This window comes from Pipistrellus hanaki, assembly GCF_964339955.1.
Source record: "Pipistrellus hanaki genome assembly, chromosome: X".
NCBI lineage: Eukaryota > Metazoa > Chordata > Mammalia > Chiroptera > Vespertilionidae > Pipistrellus > Pipistrellus hanaki.
In genome coordinates, this window is record NC_140524.1 from 77,141,436 (window position 1) to 77,158,008 (window position 16,573).

Sequence of the window (16,573 nt, forward strand, 5' to 3'; positions counted from 1 at the left end):
GACTAGGAGGTAAATGAGCCACCCATCAAAATTACCTGTAAATGTAGAAATACAGATTTTTGACATGTAATTTTACATATCTTCATCTCAATTCCAACCAGAGCAATTATATTAATGTTTCTGGTATATCCATGAAGAAGGCTCTGAAAAGTGGTCAGCAGTTTGACTTATTTAGATTAACATTAGTTTTTTAAAAAAGAGGAATGTCTTACTTTCTGCTTGAAACTAGTAATACTTTTATTTTGGTATCATTAATCAATTTTGTTAAAATTTTAATTCAGCTTATTGAACTTATGTAAGAAATGAGAGAAAATGTTTTTCTTTTTTGTTTTTCTTTGCTTTGTGACTGGTGCTTTCAAGTATGCTATTTTGCTTAGTCTTCATTTAAACCATGGAGCATTTTCTTTAATACTTTATTAATTGTATATTCAAGTACCAGTTATAGTTTATGGCTATTTAGGCAGCACAATGGCAAGTAGAAATCTAAATAAGACACAGCCTCTTCTCTTAAGGAGCTGATTAAGAGTGGGATGTGAAAAGAATAATACATATCCGAAACAATCAGAGAATAGTTATGAAGTCATGGTAGAGAAAACATCAGTAAGGGCTATAAGAATTTCCAGTAGAGAACTGTTTGCATTGCTATATCCTCAGAATTAGTCTTACTGGAGAAAAGATATTTTTAGAGCCAGCAATCCATATCTTCTAGCTCATAAGTTTATATAAGAGTGATGCAGACACTTTTTGGTGGGGATCTTTTCATGGACCAATTCAAACCATATAAGGGATGGGTATGACAAACTTGAGAAGTTCATTGGCACAGACGAGTTTGTTAATTTAATTAGTCACTTCTGCCAAGACCGGTTTGGCTCAATGGATAGAGCGTCGGCTTGGGGACTGAAGGGTCCCGGGTTCGATTCCGGTCAAGAGCATGTACCTTGGTTGCGGGCATATCCCCAGTGGGGGGTGTGCAAGAGGCAGCTGATCGATGACTCTCTCTCATCGATGTTTCTAGCTCTCTATCTCCCTTCCTCTCTGTACAAAATCAATAAAAATATATTAAAAAAATAATTAGTCACTTCTGAGGAGGGATTCTAAAAATTTCATCTGTTGCTGCAAACATAGCCAATATGTAAAGACAAACTACAGATAAGGAAAAGGCAAGTAGGCTATCCATTTAGATATTGAAATCTCACTTCCTCTATATTTGAAATTTCTGAAAATTGGTGAATTAGAGTGGTTAGAAGAGGCCTGAGGGGTAATACAGTCCAATCTAAGCCAGCATATATTTTCTTAACCTCTCATTTTTAAAGCAGACATTTCAATTTGTTTGACTTTAAAAACAAACACATTTTGAGTTATAAGGGTAACATTTGAGAAATTACATTTACCTGGTTTATTTCTCCTTGTGAAGCCACACTACAAGGGAATGTAGTATATTATGGAAATAAGGCAAGAATCACTGAGCAATGAGAAGATGGAAAGGAAGGGACAAGAGGGTGAGACTCAACCAAATGCTTAAACATTTCTTAGTGGAAAAGGAATTCAACTTCTAGTGAGTGCTTGCTATGTGCCAGGCACTGAGTTGGGAGTTTAAAAACAATAAGAGTGAAGATTTGTCCCTATACAGACACTTAGAAGAGTATATAGCAACCTTTCATACAAAAATTTTTGCATCTTATCTATTTTGCTATGTGTTTAGTGCTTATTATATCTGTCAGTTCTCATACTAATCCCCTGACATAGGTAATTGTTCTTATTCTATAGATGAAAAAATTGAGGTCTAGAAGAGTTGAACTGACTTCCTAAATTACACAATAAGTGGTGAAGCTAAGATTTAAATCTAGATATGCCTTACTCTGAAGCTCTTACACTTTCTATTAAGTCACTACATTGTTCATTTCCTTGTTTATTCAAAGTTTCCATCTTCATTCTTGTCTAGTTCCATTATGTGGTGGGTCTGACCACAGCAAATTACATGTTCTAATCTACATTGCCAACTGGCTGCCTATTCAGTTTGTCTGATAATAGGGTGTACTAGTTTGAAGAATGGAGGGCAGGAGGAGAGGAAAAACCAAAGTATCCCCCTCCTATCTATCTGGATGATCCATGACATTGACAAATCTCCTTTATGGTACCAGCTGTACCAAGTACCCCAGCTCCTGGGTCCTGTAATATCACCTTCTTTACTCTTTCATTTTGCCCTAGATTTGGTAGCAGCTTCCTTTTGTTTGCTAATCTCTGAGTTGTCTCACCATCACCTGTTTGCCTTTCAGATTTTTAATCTCTTTTAAGTAGTTCTTCATATTAAATTGCCTATTTTAACTATCTCAAGATTTCTCAATCTTGGCACTACTGATATTTGGGTTGGGCAATTCTTTGTTGTGGGCGACTGCTCTGCACATTGTAGGATATTTAACAGCAACCCAGGCTTCTGTCCTTAATTCCAATAGCACCCTCACAGTTGTGAAAACATCTCTCCAGACTTTGCCAGATGTCTCTGTGGGAAAAATTACCCCAGTTGAGAAACACTGAACTATGGTAGCTTAGGCTATTTTTTCCAGACTGGAATGTGACTGAAACAACTACCCTATTATTATACATGAGACTCTGATACAAAAGATACAAAATTTATAAAGTAAGCTTTACTCTGAAAAATCTATGCTTCTATATGAAGAACCAAAACACATTTCCATGAAATAATAAATAATATTATACCAACATATGGTATAATACATTCTGTATTAATGTTATTGGAATCTCAGAGATGTAAATAAATTATATTTTTTTCTCAAGAGAATTCCTATATAAGAAGCAGACTATATCACAGTCTTTTTTGTTTACTCTTATATTCTTAGCACAAAGAATAGTGATTGGAATGTAGTAGCTGTTCAATATATATTTGCTGATTAAATTATTTAATCTGGCTTAATTGAGAAACTAGTGTCCTTTTCTTTCAGTTACAAACCTGTTTGTGTTTGCTAAAACCAAGGCCAACAAATCATAATATACTTTGATACTAAAACACTTGAAACAAAGACAAGATTCCCCTACATAACATTTTTATCAGGTTTCAATAAATCTGAAGACCTGCTTTATTTCCTATAATTTTAAAGAATAATATGCATTGTTTTTGTTGCTTTGATGTTAGTAAGAAATATCTCTTGTTAGATTCTTTTAACTAGCATTTTGAGGTTACTTCAAAGTGAGTAAGAATAGATATAATCTATATTGTTTGTTTACCTTGAGTAGCTTATAGGTCTCAGTATGGAATTGGTATCAAGATCCAGTTAGTTTCACTCTTGAATAGCAAGCTCAAATTGTATAGGAGGCTCATATATGACTGTTATTTAGGGTTTATTCCTTTGTCAACATCGGGGGTACACAAAAAGATGATTTGAGTCAATCTTTGTGGAGATACCAGGGCTCTAAACAATTCTGACTATAATCCCTAAATAAGGGAGAAATTCTGTTAAATTCACTTAACTAGTGCTCTAAGCTTCTTTTTTTTTTTTTGAAGATCTATTAGAAGCTTAGAGCACTAGTTAAGTATACAATTTTACCTATATGTTCCCCAAAATTCTAGTTTAGCACTTCTTAGCTGGGATTCAGGAATCTGTATTTTAACAACTCCACCAGGTGATTCTCATCATGAGAAAAGTTTGGGAAACACTGGCTTAGAGGATGACAGTATAAAGAAAACCCAAACAAATTCAGTCACATGAGCCTTGCTTGACTCACCAGATAGAAACCTTTTAGTAGATTGTTTGCTCTTCTGGTCATATTTCATGAAAATCATATTCACTTCCTCCAAAGACAGCACAGATTTAATATTCTTATGGCCCTGGGCATATATAGCAAATATATGGTCTACCATAGGCTCTGAGGACACCTCTACCTAATAAATAATAGAACAAAAATAATGGGAAACTGGAACAACAAATTCATGCCAAAATAAATAACCTCTTACTGGTAAACTGCTTTGGGCTGTAGAGAAAGTTGCTTGCCCAAAGACAGATTTTAATTCTGTATGATGTGGAATAAGCCATTTTGCAGTTTCTTCCCAACAGAACAGCATATCTTCTATCTACATTAAATGAGATCCAATAAGCCTTGCTTCTTTATTATCCTTTCCATAATTCTAGCATTATGGAAGTTAGTTATCCTGCTGCCACCACAAAGGTTGACTAGTGAAGCCATTTTAAATAAATGTCCTATTTTTCTTTCCTTTTATTCTATTTTTTGGTTGCCTATTGCTAATTCTTCTTACCTTTTTTCTCCCCCACTGAGGACTATGATGCCTTCTTTGAAGCCAGAGAAAATAATGCGGTGTATGCCTTTTTAGGCTTGACAGCCCCACCAGGTTCAAAGGTATGATTTTCCTGCTTTATAGGCCACTTTATTGCTGCTAAGATATTTTAATTGTAAGATTTCTACCTTTATTAAATACTCAGATTAAGCCCAAGGCCAGACAACATAACTGATAGGAAATGTTTCTGCTCTGCATGCACTTAATCCCTAGTAGGGCAGTCAAATACATAAGTATGTGAGTAAGAAGTAGGTAAAGTGACTTCTTCATCAGTCTTCTCAAGGCAGCAAATTTCTCATTAACCCATTTGCAAATAAGTGGTAAGCATTTTAAAGACTCCATTATTCCACCTGCCATTCATGGTTCTACATTGACATAAAGCATCTTAGTTCATAGTAATCTTCTTGGCAGCATCTGTTGTCTTTGTGTGAGGCAACTGTTAGAGTCATCCATTCAAATTAATTGAGGACATTTGAGTTTCCAAACTGGTCACAAAATAGCTGGCTAAATTTGGAGTTTTTCCTCTGCCAACAATAACAAAAAAATAATAAGATTTCAAGTTGCAGTGTTTCCATGAAGACCATATAAAGAAAAGAATCAAAAACTAAATTGCCTATATAATGAAATGTCTCAGAACTATGGACTTTAAATATACCTTTGTCAGGTCCAGTGGGAAGGAGAAGTCAATTCAGGGTAAGGATTAAAAAGTAAAATAAAAATAAGTAAATAGGGCACATCTGGCCATTCTACCCCCTTGAAAATAGGAGTGTCCTCCCTACCAGGAGGCCTTGAAGAGCAGCAAGTCCATCCAGGCCCACCCCTTCATTAGCAAACGGCCCTGCCTACCCTGCCTCCTAAAGGAGTTGACTGCCTGGCTCTTGACCTAGAGATGAACTGGGCTGCCCAACCCCCTTGATGATGGAGTGCCTTACCCACCCCCACATCTTGATGAGTGCTATGTATGGCCTACACCAACTCCTGATATGCAGTACATGTGGTCTGCTTCACCAGCTTGACATGCAGCCAGCCTGGATGCACAGACTTGTTGCCCCATTCTGGCATGCCAGACCTGGAACCCTTGGACAACAGGCCCCAGTGACTTAAAGTGGTGCTCCTGGACCTGCAATCATGACAAAACATCCCCAGAAACACAAACCTACCATCAAGAGCAAGGAAACCCTGGACAACCAGCCTGGCTACCTTGGAACTGGCCTCATAGCTGAGACCTGAAACTCTCAGACATACGGACCTGCCTCCTTGATCTGGCCGGCCTCACCCAGCAACCTGGACCACTGGACTGCTAAAATGAGGAGATAAAGAAACAACCTCCAAATGAAATAAAAGGAGAATCAACAGAAAAGGAGAATCTACAGGAACTAAATTAAATGGAGGAAAAAAATTTTTCAGATAAAGAATTAAAAGTAATGGCTATAAGGGTGTTCAAATAACTTAGTGAGAACTACAAGGAACTTAATGGTAACTATTAGATACTTAATGAGAACTACACCAGCATGAAAAGAAGGGTGAAACCATGAGTAAGAATCAAATAGAAATGAAAAATGATATAACTACAATAAAGGATGTCCTGGAAGAAATCAACAGTAGATTAGAAGCTGAGGACTGGATCAACAAATTATAAAACAAGGTAGAAAACCACCCATTTGGAGTAGCAATTGGGGGGGGCGGGGGAGAAAGTTTAAGGGAGCTTTGGGACAACATGAAATGTACAACATCAGCTTCATGGGGGTACCAGAAAGGAAAGAATCTGAGTGAGGAATAGAGAACCTGTTTGAAGAAAAAATGACATAAACCTTACTTCCCTAATCTGATGAAGGAAAAAGTCATAAAATACTAGAGGAATCCACAGACAGCAAAATCTCAGACATATGCTGAAAGAACTTCTTCACTGACACTGCTCCTAGGGCAATGGAAGCTAAAGAGAAAATAAACAAACGGGACTACATCAAAATAAAAAAGTTTTTTCACAGAAAAAGAATCCATCAATAAAGCAAGAAAGCCCACTGTATGGGAGAACATATTTGTGAATGTTATCACTGATAAAGGTTTAATCTCCAACATCTATAGGCAACTTAAACAAATTAATAAAAGGAAGATAAATGATCCAATAAAAAAATTGGCAACGGACCTAAATAGAATCTTTTTGAAAGAAGACAGAAGGGAGGCCAAGAGACACATGCAAACATGCTCAAAATCACTAATTATCTGAGAGATGCTAATCAAAACAATAATGCGGTACCATCTCATACCTGTCAGAATGGCTATCATCAACAAACAACAAGTGTTGGTGAGGTTGCGGAGAAAAAGGAACCCTCGTGCACTGCTGGTGGGAATGCAGACTGGTGCAGCCACTGTGGAGAACAGTATGGAATTTCCTCAAAAAACTAAAAATGGAAATCCCATTTGACCTAGTAATCCCACTCCTAGGAATATATCCTAAGAAACTAGAAACACCAATCAGAAAGGATATATGCACCTCTTTGTGCATAACAGCACAATTTACAATAACTAAGATTTGGAAACAGCCTAGGTGCCCGTCAGCATATGACTGGATCAGAAAACTATGGTATATCTATACAATGGAATACTATGCTGCCGTAAAAAAGAAGGAAGTCTTATCATTTGCAGCAACCTGGATGGAACTGGAGAACATTATGCTAAGCAAAATAAGCCAGTCGATGAAAGAAAAACCACATGATCTCACTCATTTGTGGATAATAAAGAACATTATAAACTGATGAACAAAAAGATAAGTACAGAGACACTAAAGCATCAAACGGACTGTCAAATTACAGTGGGAAGGTTAGGGAGAGGTGGGGGAGATAAGAGATCAACTGAAGAACTTGTATCCATGTATATAAGCATTACCAATGGATGCAAAACACTGGGTGGTGAGGGCATGTTTGGGAGAGAGGTAGGGGGGGCAATGGTAAGACATGTACACATATAATATCTTAATAAAAATGGAAAAAATAAAAATAATTTAAAACTATAAAAAACAATAAAGATATAAGTAAATAAATAAAACGGGATGTAACAATAAATAAAAAATATATACCTTTGCCTTTTACTGTAGGTCTTCTCCACACTGGCTAACTTGATCATACTGTATGTCCGCTATTCCATCAGTTTGCATTTTGTTATTAGGAACTGGAACTGATTTTATATAGAACAGATTCTTTTAAATCCATCTCCTCCAATTTTGAGAGTCTGTGTTATTGTTTGTGTTTTCACTAGAAAGCATTTACTTGCATTATTAACTGGATTACTGAGAAATTCTGTTTCTTTGTCAAACTTTCTTAAAATTGCTTCTTTTGGGCTTTATATAATTTTAGTCACAAGAAATGTTAGGTAAGGGATTTTTGTTTAAAAATTAGTAAAATGCAATTTAAGTAATTGATTTCAGTACATATTTTAGGAAATATGAAAGTGAGGATAGTCTGTTTTATGTGACAGTAACTCCTTCAATTAAACGTAGCAATCATTAATTCATTTGTTCATTTAACAGTAAGTATTTAATATCAAGCACTGACTTAGCCTTGATGATGGAGCAAATATAGGGAATACTACATAATAGTCCCTACTTTCGAGTTTTTTAGTGCGGTCCATGTATACAATTAAGTATACAATATATAGGTCTACAAATAATTATAATTTAGGACATATTATGAATACATTTTAAAAGACATACTACAGAAAATTCTATATGATTGTTTTAAATAAGGGCTATAGCTGTCCAGAAGGAATAATCATACATTACTAGTAAGGAGTTTGGAGACAGGTTCACAGAAAATGTGACATTTAGTGCTGTTAGGAATTTCAAAATACTGAAGTGACATTAAGACATTTTTACAGAGGCATCAACAGGAACCATAGCATTGAGATACACCTGTACATGATGATAGATTATCCCTCCTTATTTACAGGTGATACCTTCAAACACCCCCAGTGGATGCCTGAAACCATGGATTGTGGGGAAGCACAGGACTTGGTTGGAAAGTCTGTAAGGAGGATTCTCTGAAAGGTCAGAGGCCTCTAGGGATTCTTGCCGAAGGTGGCAGACCCTGCCTTGACTTTTCCAAACAAGTGTGAGCCCCTGGATATTTTACTGGAATTTTTATGTTTAGACTTCAAAATGTCCTTGTTTTAAAGACACTATAGATACAGGTGTTTTCTCAAGAATACTTACCCTGCTGATAGTATCTAGAGGTTAATTTTAGTTCAAGCTGTTGCTATAATAATAGCCTGAGGAGGCAGGTGAATGGGATTGTTTGATTCTTTAGCCAGGCAGTCCCTTAGCCCTCTTTATCACAGAAACATGTGTCAGAGTAATCATTCATCCATCACTCAGGGTCTGCTGGTCAGTCCCAGCAATGAATAATGGATATATATATATATATATATATATATATATATATATATATATATAATATTTTTCCTATACACACCTATGATAAATTTTACTTTATAAATTGGGCACAGTAAAAGAGTCACAACAAAAATAATAAAATGGAACAACTTAAACAATATGTTATAATAAAGTTATGTGTGTTCTCTATATCTCTAAAATTCTCTTATTGTATTATACTTACCTTTTCACTTAAAGGAAATACTTTATGGCTTCTCTTTAGCATAGTTGAACAGCCAGCAATAGTACTCTTGCACTTTGGTGCCCTTATTAAGTTCAATAAAGGCTATTTGAATACACTATAGCAGTTGTTTGGACAGCTACTTAAGTGACTATTGAGTGGGTACAATATATAGTGTAGATACATTGCACCAAGTGTGATTCATGTCCTGGGTAGAAGAGTCTTTTCTAAGGGCCACTTTTTGCTTTTGACTGTTTTTAATAATTTAAACTAATATAGTCCAACCAAAACACACATGGATATAGTTGTCTGCTTTGTGATATTTAAATATAACTGTTTTTGTTTTGTTTTGTTTTTCATTTCAGGAAGCAGAAGCTCAGGCAAAGCAGCAAGCATGAACCTTAAACATTCTGCCTTATGCTTCCTGGAAAAGGAATCTCCATTATTTTTATAAATTATCTTGGCTTCAAAAGAAATAGGCTGTCTTGAAATAATAGCTTCATTGGTGTTTTTGCATGCAAACAATCAAGCTGAATACATAATGAAATGTGAATGTTATGATAAGGAGAATGTGAATGAACATAAAATATTAAGTAGATGTTATGGAATAGTTTTGTTATTTGCCAAGACATTTTATGTACTTCAATGATTTTATAAAGCAAACATTTCTGTACTTTGTTGGTATTATTATTGCAGCTTTAGTATATCTGTAGCTCTACATTGAGAAATTTAAAAAGGAGAGAAAGAATCTGTCTTTTGTTCCCAAATTGCCTCATTACTTTTTTGTGAATAAAAACATGTATCTTTTTGATGTGATGTTATTGTGACTAAAAAGTAGTTGCAGGTAATTTTTATGATATGGAAGACATTGTAATTTCCAATGGTAATTATAACATTCCTATTATTTTGTAGTTGAAACCTATACGTACTGGAGTACAGGTTTTCCAGGCTTTTAAATTTAGCCTTTCATTGCATATTTCAGTGATTAGAAGAGATGACCTCCCACAAAATAATGCCTTTGTTTGACAGATTTTTTGCTTAACTATACAGCGTAATGATGTAATCATGTTTATAGTTGCTTGCTCCAGTAAAATATACATACATATGTTATGAAAGTGGGATGATAAATACATTTAAAGTGGCATTCTTTTGTAAAGAGCTCAGACTTTTAATGAACTATTATAAAATAGGTCAGCATTAATTGCGTAAGCCTGTTTTGGAGGTCTTTGCAGTTTTCTTCTCTTAAAATAAATTGTGATCACAAATGCCACTATCTTTCAGATATTTGATCTTTGTATTTCATTATGGCCACATATTGTATGAATACATTAATCTAAGCACAGGGAATATTTTCTATGCCTCTATTTCAGTTAATAGTATAAGTATCAGATAAAAAAGGTCAATTTTAAAATGTTAATTCGAAAGACTTCTAAGATGACAAGAAACATCATGGCCTGAGTCACCTACCCACAAGAAATATACATTGCATTTTAGTTCCATACTACTTTATTAATAAAACACTTTTTAAAATTACTTTTTCATTGTCATTTGAAGTATTTAAGTCTGTTCTCTTTGCTAAAATCAACATGTAATGAAAACATGGCTTTGTTTACTGAGATTCAAACTTGATGTGATGCCTTAAAATAAACTCAGTACTGTTAGAAATACAACTGATGAGTTCTTGGAGTTTCCAAATAGTTTAATAATGAATTTAAGTGAGTAGAGCAAATTTTTAGAGATATGATAACAAATAAAACATTTTGGATGCAATTTCTAAATTTCATTTTTAGGCTCCTAAATTTTGCAATACACACTAGAGTCAAACCAAAAAATATTCCATTGTTTTGTGTATAAAAATATGCTCTGGAGAACATTAGAGAAAACAGGGTGTTTTGTAATAGATTCTGTAAAATGTTTTTAAAAATTTGTCAATAATTTTTTCCTGAGCTTTATTAAATGCTAATGATGCTACTTGCAATAATCTGTGTGGAAATTTTCCTTTATTTTAGTATCAAATAAGTTAACACTCTAAAAACAGTCATCAAAAATAGATGACCTTTTTGAGATGCTTGTACCTACTAGACTGTACCTTACAAAGAACAGATATGTATATTTAAAGTAAAAAGTTGGATTGAGGCTTCCTAAAATGAAATCTTTCATTTTGTCAGCTGAGCACTATATGTCTGATAGATACAAAACAGGAAGGTAAATTCTGATTATTAAGGTTAGTTTTATAAATAATTTTCACAAAATTTGCCTGCACAATTATGTTGATACAACCAACTTTATCCATTAATCAGTTGAGAGACATCAAGTTGTTTCCAATTTTGGCTATTATACATAATTTACTATGAATATTCCTGTACAATTTTTCCCCCAAAATTTTTAGTTTTTTGGAGTGTATATATAAGTCATGTGGTAGTTCCATGTTTAAAAATTTGAGGATCTGCCAAAATTTTCCAAAGTTGCTGCACTATTTTACATTGTTACCAGCAGTATATGAGGATCCTAATTTCTTCATTTTCTGCCTGACAGTTATTTGTCTTTTTTTTTTATTCTTAAAAAATACAGTTAAAGAGGATAGAACTGTGTTTTATTTGTAATAAGATTTCCAATATATGCGCTTATTTTAGGCTAATTTTCCCAACCCCCAACTTTTGTGATACTTTCCTATTACCACATAGTGCCAAAAATCAAATAAACACATTAGTACAATGTTTAGAATCATTATTAGCAGTAATTGGTAGTTACACTGTACTAGGATAGAATGAACCACCTCAATAGCTTCTGAGGCTAATACGTTCTATCACCACAATTACTTTTGCAAACCTGGTTCCCTTCACTTCTGCAACATTATTTGTCTTTTTTAATATAGTCATTTTAGTGGCTGTAAATTTATACCTCATTATAATTGTGATTTACATTTCTCTGATGATTAAATATATTGAGCATCTTTTCATGTGATCATGATTATTTATATAACCATTTTATAAAAATATCCTTTCAGCCCTAACCGATTTGGCTCAGTGGAGAGAGTGTTGGCCTGTGGACTCAAGGGTCCCAGGTTCAATTCTAGTCAAGGACATGTACCTTGGTTGTGGGCACATACCCAGTAAGGAGTGTGGAGGAGGCAGCTGATCAATGTTTCTCTCTCATTGGTGTTTCTAACTCTTTATCCCCCTCCCTTACTCGCTGTAAAAAATCAATAAAATATATATTTTTAAAATATCCTTTCAAATACTCATCTATTTTCAACTGGATTATATTTTCACTAGAGGCCTGGTGCACAAAATTTGTGTGTGTGTGTCGGGGGGAGGTTGTCCCTCAGCCCAGCCTGCAGCCTCTCCAATCTGGGACCCCTCAAGGGATGTCAGGCCACTGGGCGGATCAAGGGGAGGCACCAGTCCCATTACCCCATTGCTGTAGCCACTGCTAGCCACTGCAGCCGCCAAGGTGTTTTCATCAACACAGACTCTAGTCCCTTCACTGTGAAAAAATGACAACTTTCTTTAGGCATTTTCAAGATGTATCTTTCATAGGATATGACATTTCTTTTTATCCTCATCTGAAGATATGTTTCCATTGATTTTTAGAGAGTGTGAAAGAGAGAGGAAGAGACAGAGGGAAACATCAATGTGAGAGGGACACTTTGATTGGTTGCATCCTGCATGAGCCCTGACCTGGGCCCTGGCCAGGGAGGAACCTGTATCCTAGGTAAATGCCCTTGATCAGAATTGAACCCAGATCCTGTAGTCAGCAGGCCAAGGCTCTATCCACTGAGCCAAACCAGCGAGGGCAGGATATTATATTTCTTAGCCCCTCCAGTAGCGGACCTTCATTTTTTTTCCTCCAGGAGTGTGGTGGAAAAACCCTAGATCACCTTGGGTTCTTATAATCCAAGTTACCAAGAATACTGCAAGTGGCAGCCTACAGGGAGCTTAGCCAATGAGCTGTCAGAAAAGGTATTTACTGTCAAACTGGTTTGGCTCAGTGGATAGAGCCTCGGCCTGCAGACTAAAGGGTCCCAGGTCTGATTCCTGTTAAGGGCATGTACCTTGCTTGGAGGCACATCCCCAGTGGGGAGTGTGCAGGAGGCAGCTGATTGATGTTTTTCTCTCTCATTGATATTTGTGACTGTCTATCCATCTCCCCTCTTCTCTGTAAAAAAAAAAAAAAAAAAAAAAAAAAAAATCAATAAAATATATATATTTTAAAAGATGTTTCCTCTACAGCTCATGCAGCCCCTGTGTTGTGTCCACTGGGCTAGGGTGTGTCCCTACCACCTGGTGGTGGCCGCAGGGGTCTTTGCACACCCCAGAAGCTAGCAGCCATCCTCCCTTCCAGGGCACTGGGCTGGGGGCGTGGACTCAAACTGTCACTTGGTGCTGGAGCTCACAAAAGCCGCTGGGGGCAGGGTGGGAACATCTCCATCACCTAACGCCTCTGAGACCAGCAGCCAGCCCTCCTGTTGTGAGTGCTGGGCTGGGGGCATAGACACAAACCACTACTTGGTGTGGGAGTATTTGCAAAGGCTTGACACCTGTACCCATAGGCTCTGAGTGGCCAGGTCTACAGGCTAGGAGCAGCCTGGGTCCAGAGGATGTTTCCGGGACTCAGGCCATTCAGCCCCATGCATATGCAAATTAACCATAATCTTTGTTGAGTTAATTTGCATATTCACTCTGATTGGCTGTGGGTGTAGTGAAGGTATGGTCAATTTGCATGTATCTCTATTGTTAGATATGATTCTTAACTTGCAAGTGTCCTTTACACAGTATATTCAGAAAACATGTCTTATCAGATATGGGATTTGCAAAAATGTTCTCCCATTCCATGGATTGTCTTTTCCTTTTTTTTATATTCTATATTTTAAATTTATTTTTTAAATTATAATTTACATTTAATATTATTTTGTATTAGTTTCAGGTGTAGAGCATAGTAGTTAGACAAATAATAAACTGTTCTCCCTGATATTTCCAGCACCTGCCTGGCACAATACATATTTATTATAATATAATTGACTGTATTGCCTATACTGTACTTTACATCCTCATGACTATTTTATAATAACGAATCTGTATTTCTCAATCTCTTCACCTTTTTCAGCTATTACCTCAATCCACCTCCCCTCTGGCAACTATCCATCTGTTTTCTGTATCCACGAGTCCGTTCCTTTTTTATATTTATATTGTTGTTTATATTTCACATATAAGTGAAATAATATGGTTTTTGTCTTTCTCTGACTGACAGTTCATCTAGCAAAATATGTGCTAGGGAGGTTGTATAACTGGATGAAAGAAGTGAAGGGATTAAGAAGTACAAATTGGTAGCTACAAAATAGTCATGGGGATATAAAGTACAGCATTGATAATATAGTCAATAATATTGTGAGGGAGCCTGGCATGGTAGTAGACTAGGAGAAAGTTACATTGACCTTATACTGGGACCAAACTGAAATTACAACTAAAATATAGAAAAATAATTCTAAATAACCAGCTGAAGACTAGCTGGAGAAGCCTTATGACCAAGGACTTAAAAAGGTGGCCACATCAAGACTGGTAGGAAGTGTTGAGATCTGAAATGGCTGGCCAGACTTCCATAGGCAGTAGCTGAAGTTCTGAAGAGATTCTCAGCTGTTGGGGTTCCCACTGAGAAGTCTGGAGTCTAACCTCCAGAGCACTGGAACTGGGAAAGGTGGTAACATAACATCTGGCTTTGAAAAGAAGTGGGCTTTCTGTCCACCAGGAAAAGATGGCTAAATAATGCAGGCACCTGCTTAAAGGGACAATGAACAAAAAGTTTGTTTGTAGCCACTTACCTTGGCCTTCAGCAGAGTGGACTACCACTGTGTGAGGGAATCTGGAGCTGGTAGCCTTGGGGAGAGACCTGAGAGTACAGCCTCCTGGATCCCTGTGCTGAGCCATTCCCCCATACTGCAGAAACCATCATTATTAGGCAGACAGTTACCATCCAGGTAGCATTAGCTTGGGGTAGGGGAGAGTGATAGCCATATACTTTGAGATTCTGCTCATCCCACCCTGTGGAGATTAAGCACTGACCACAGCCAGATGATTATTAAGTGACTAAGACTAACAGCCTGCAGGCAGAGGCGGATCCCTGTATGCTTTGAGTCTTTGCCTGATCTGCTCCTGGGGCTGGGACTAGTAAATGCAGAACATAGTGCTCAGCTTAGTCCTTTCCATATGCACATAGGCCCAGCAGAGGGAGCCACAAGCTGTGAATTGCTGATAGCTCTAAACAGGTTGCTCAGGGCCAACCACAGATAATGTCTGACATTAGTCTGCACCAGAGACCCTCTGAAGAGGCCAAGACAAGTACACCCAGTGGCCAACTTCAGACAATAGAGCAGGATTCAATAAGTTTCACAAGCATCATATCCACAGGCAGATAGTGGCAGGAAACAAACCCTGCTGAGGTAAATTCCATTTTATGTGATAGCATCTACACAGCAGCCTGCACACTATGTTGGGAGTTGGGTTTCACTCTCAGACTGCCTGAGGGTTGATCCCACAAACAAAAAGGCCAATAGTAATCAAGACACAATAACAATGAAGGAGGGACCACACAATGTGCACAGGGACATCCTTAGAATACCCAGTTCTGGTGATCAGGTACACTGTGCCAATAGGGCCCACTGATCACCTACTACATAACTTCACCCCACAAATACTGTGAGTCATATAAAATCTATTTAATACATAAAAACAAACACAAACAGGCAACCAAAATAGGGAGACAAAGAAACAAGTTCCAAATGAAGGAACAAGATAATTTTCCAGACAGAAGATGGCGGCTGGCGGGAAGGAGGTGAGGGAGAGTAAGTGAGTGAGTGAGGGTATGAAAGGAGAGTGTGTGAATGTGTGGTGTGTGAGTGAGTGAGTGAGGGAAAGTTAAATCTTGCAGGAGCAGTAGGGGCTGGCAGACAGGCTCTCTTTGACAAGGAGAGACTACCACCACTGCGAGTACTTGTCTTTCTCTGACTGGATTACTTCACTTAGCATAATGTTCTCCAGGTCCCCAATTACACTTAAAAAACACAAATTTTCCCAAATAAGGTTAACATTCATAGGTTCCATGGATTAGGATGTGGACATACCATTTCAAGGGCCACAATACAATATAATAAAGATGATTTAGGAAGAGAGATGAGAAAATGACCTTCTTAGTGGATAGCTGTTAGAGTGTTGTAAAATCAGTAAACTTTTTATACTACCCAGATTAACAGCCTTGTTAGCAGGTCCAGTTAATGTTATTATGAAGTGATAATACTCCTCAGTTTTCTTTGTTTCTATATAAATGTTAGAGGAATAAGATGTTAAAGAAAAAGGAAACATTTGCATATAGTAGACATTTTTTTTTTCTTAAAAGGGCAAACTTATTTTAAACTGTAATATAAATGTATTTTACTCTATAGTCACCAGGTCCACAAAAGTCTCTCATCAATTTTATGAACTTGAAGGCTTCCATATCTGTTTCCTCATTCAGGTTCCTTTGATCCTACCTTGAAGTGGAGTATAAAACTGAATAAACAAAGGTCAGTCCTTAGATTAAAAATCGAACTCTAACCCATAACTTGTAACAACTAGCCCACAAAGTCAAACAACCTCTGTAGTAAACTGTCTAGGAAGTAACAGAG

General features: G+C 36.7%; 1 protein-coding gene across 1 annotated transcript in view; it reads left to right on the forward strand.

Annotated features, from left to right (window-relative positions):
- Nucleotides 1-10,773, forward strand: part of SH3BGRL (SH3 domain binding glutamate rich protein like) — a 68,067-nt gene extending 57,294 nt beyond the window's left edge. Inside the window, exons 3-4 of the mRNA XM_084869789.1 lie at nucleotides 4,291-4,371; nucleotides 9,282-10,773. Coding sequence (XP_084725915.1) covers nucleotides 4,291-4,371; nucleotides 9,282-9,314 — 114 coding nt within the window. The 3' untranslated portion in view covers nucleotides 9,315-10,773. The remainder of the gene's footprint in view (nucleotides 1-4,290; nucleotides 4,372-9,281) is intronic.
- The last annotated feature ends 5,800 nt before the right edge of the window (nucleotides 10,774-16,573 follow it).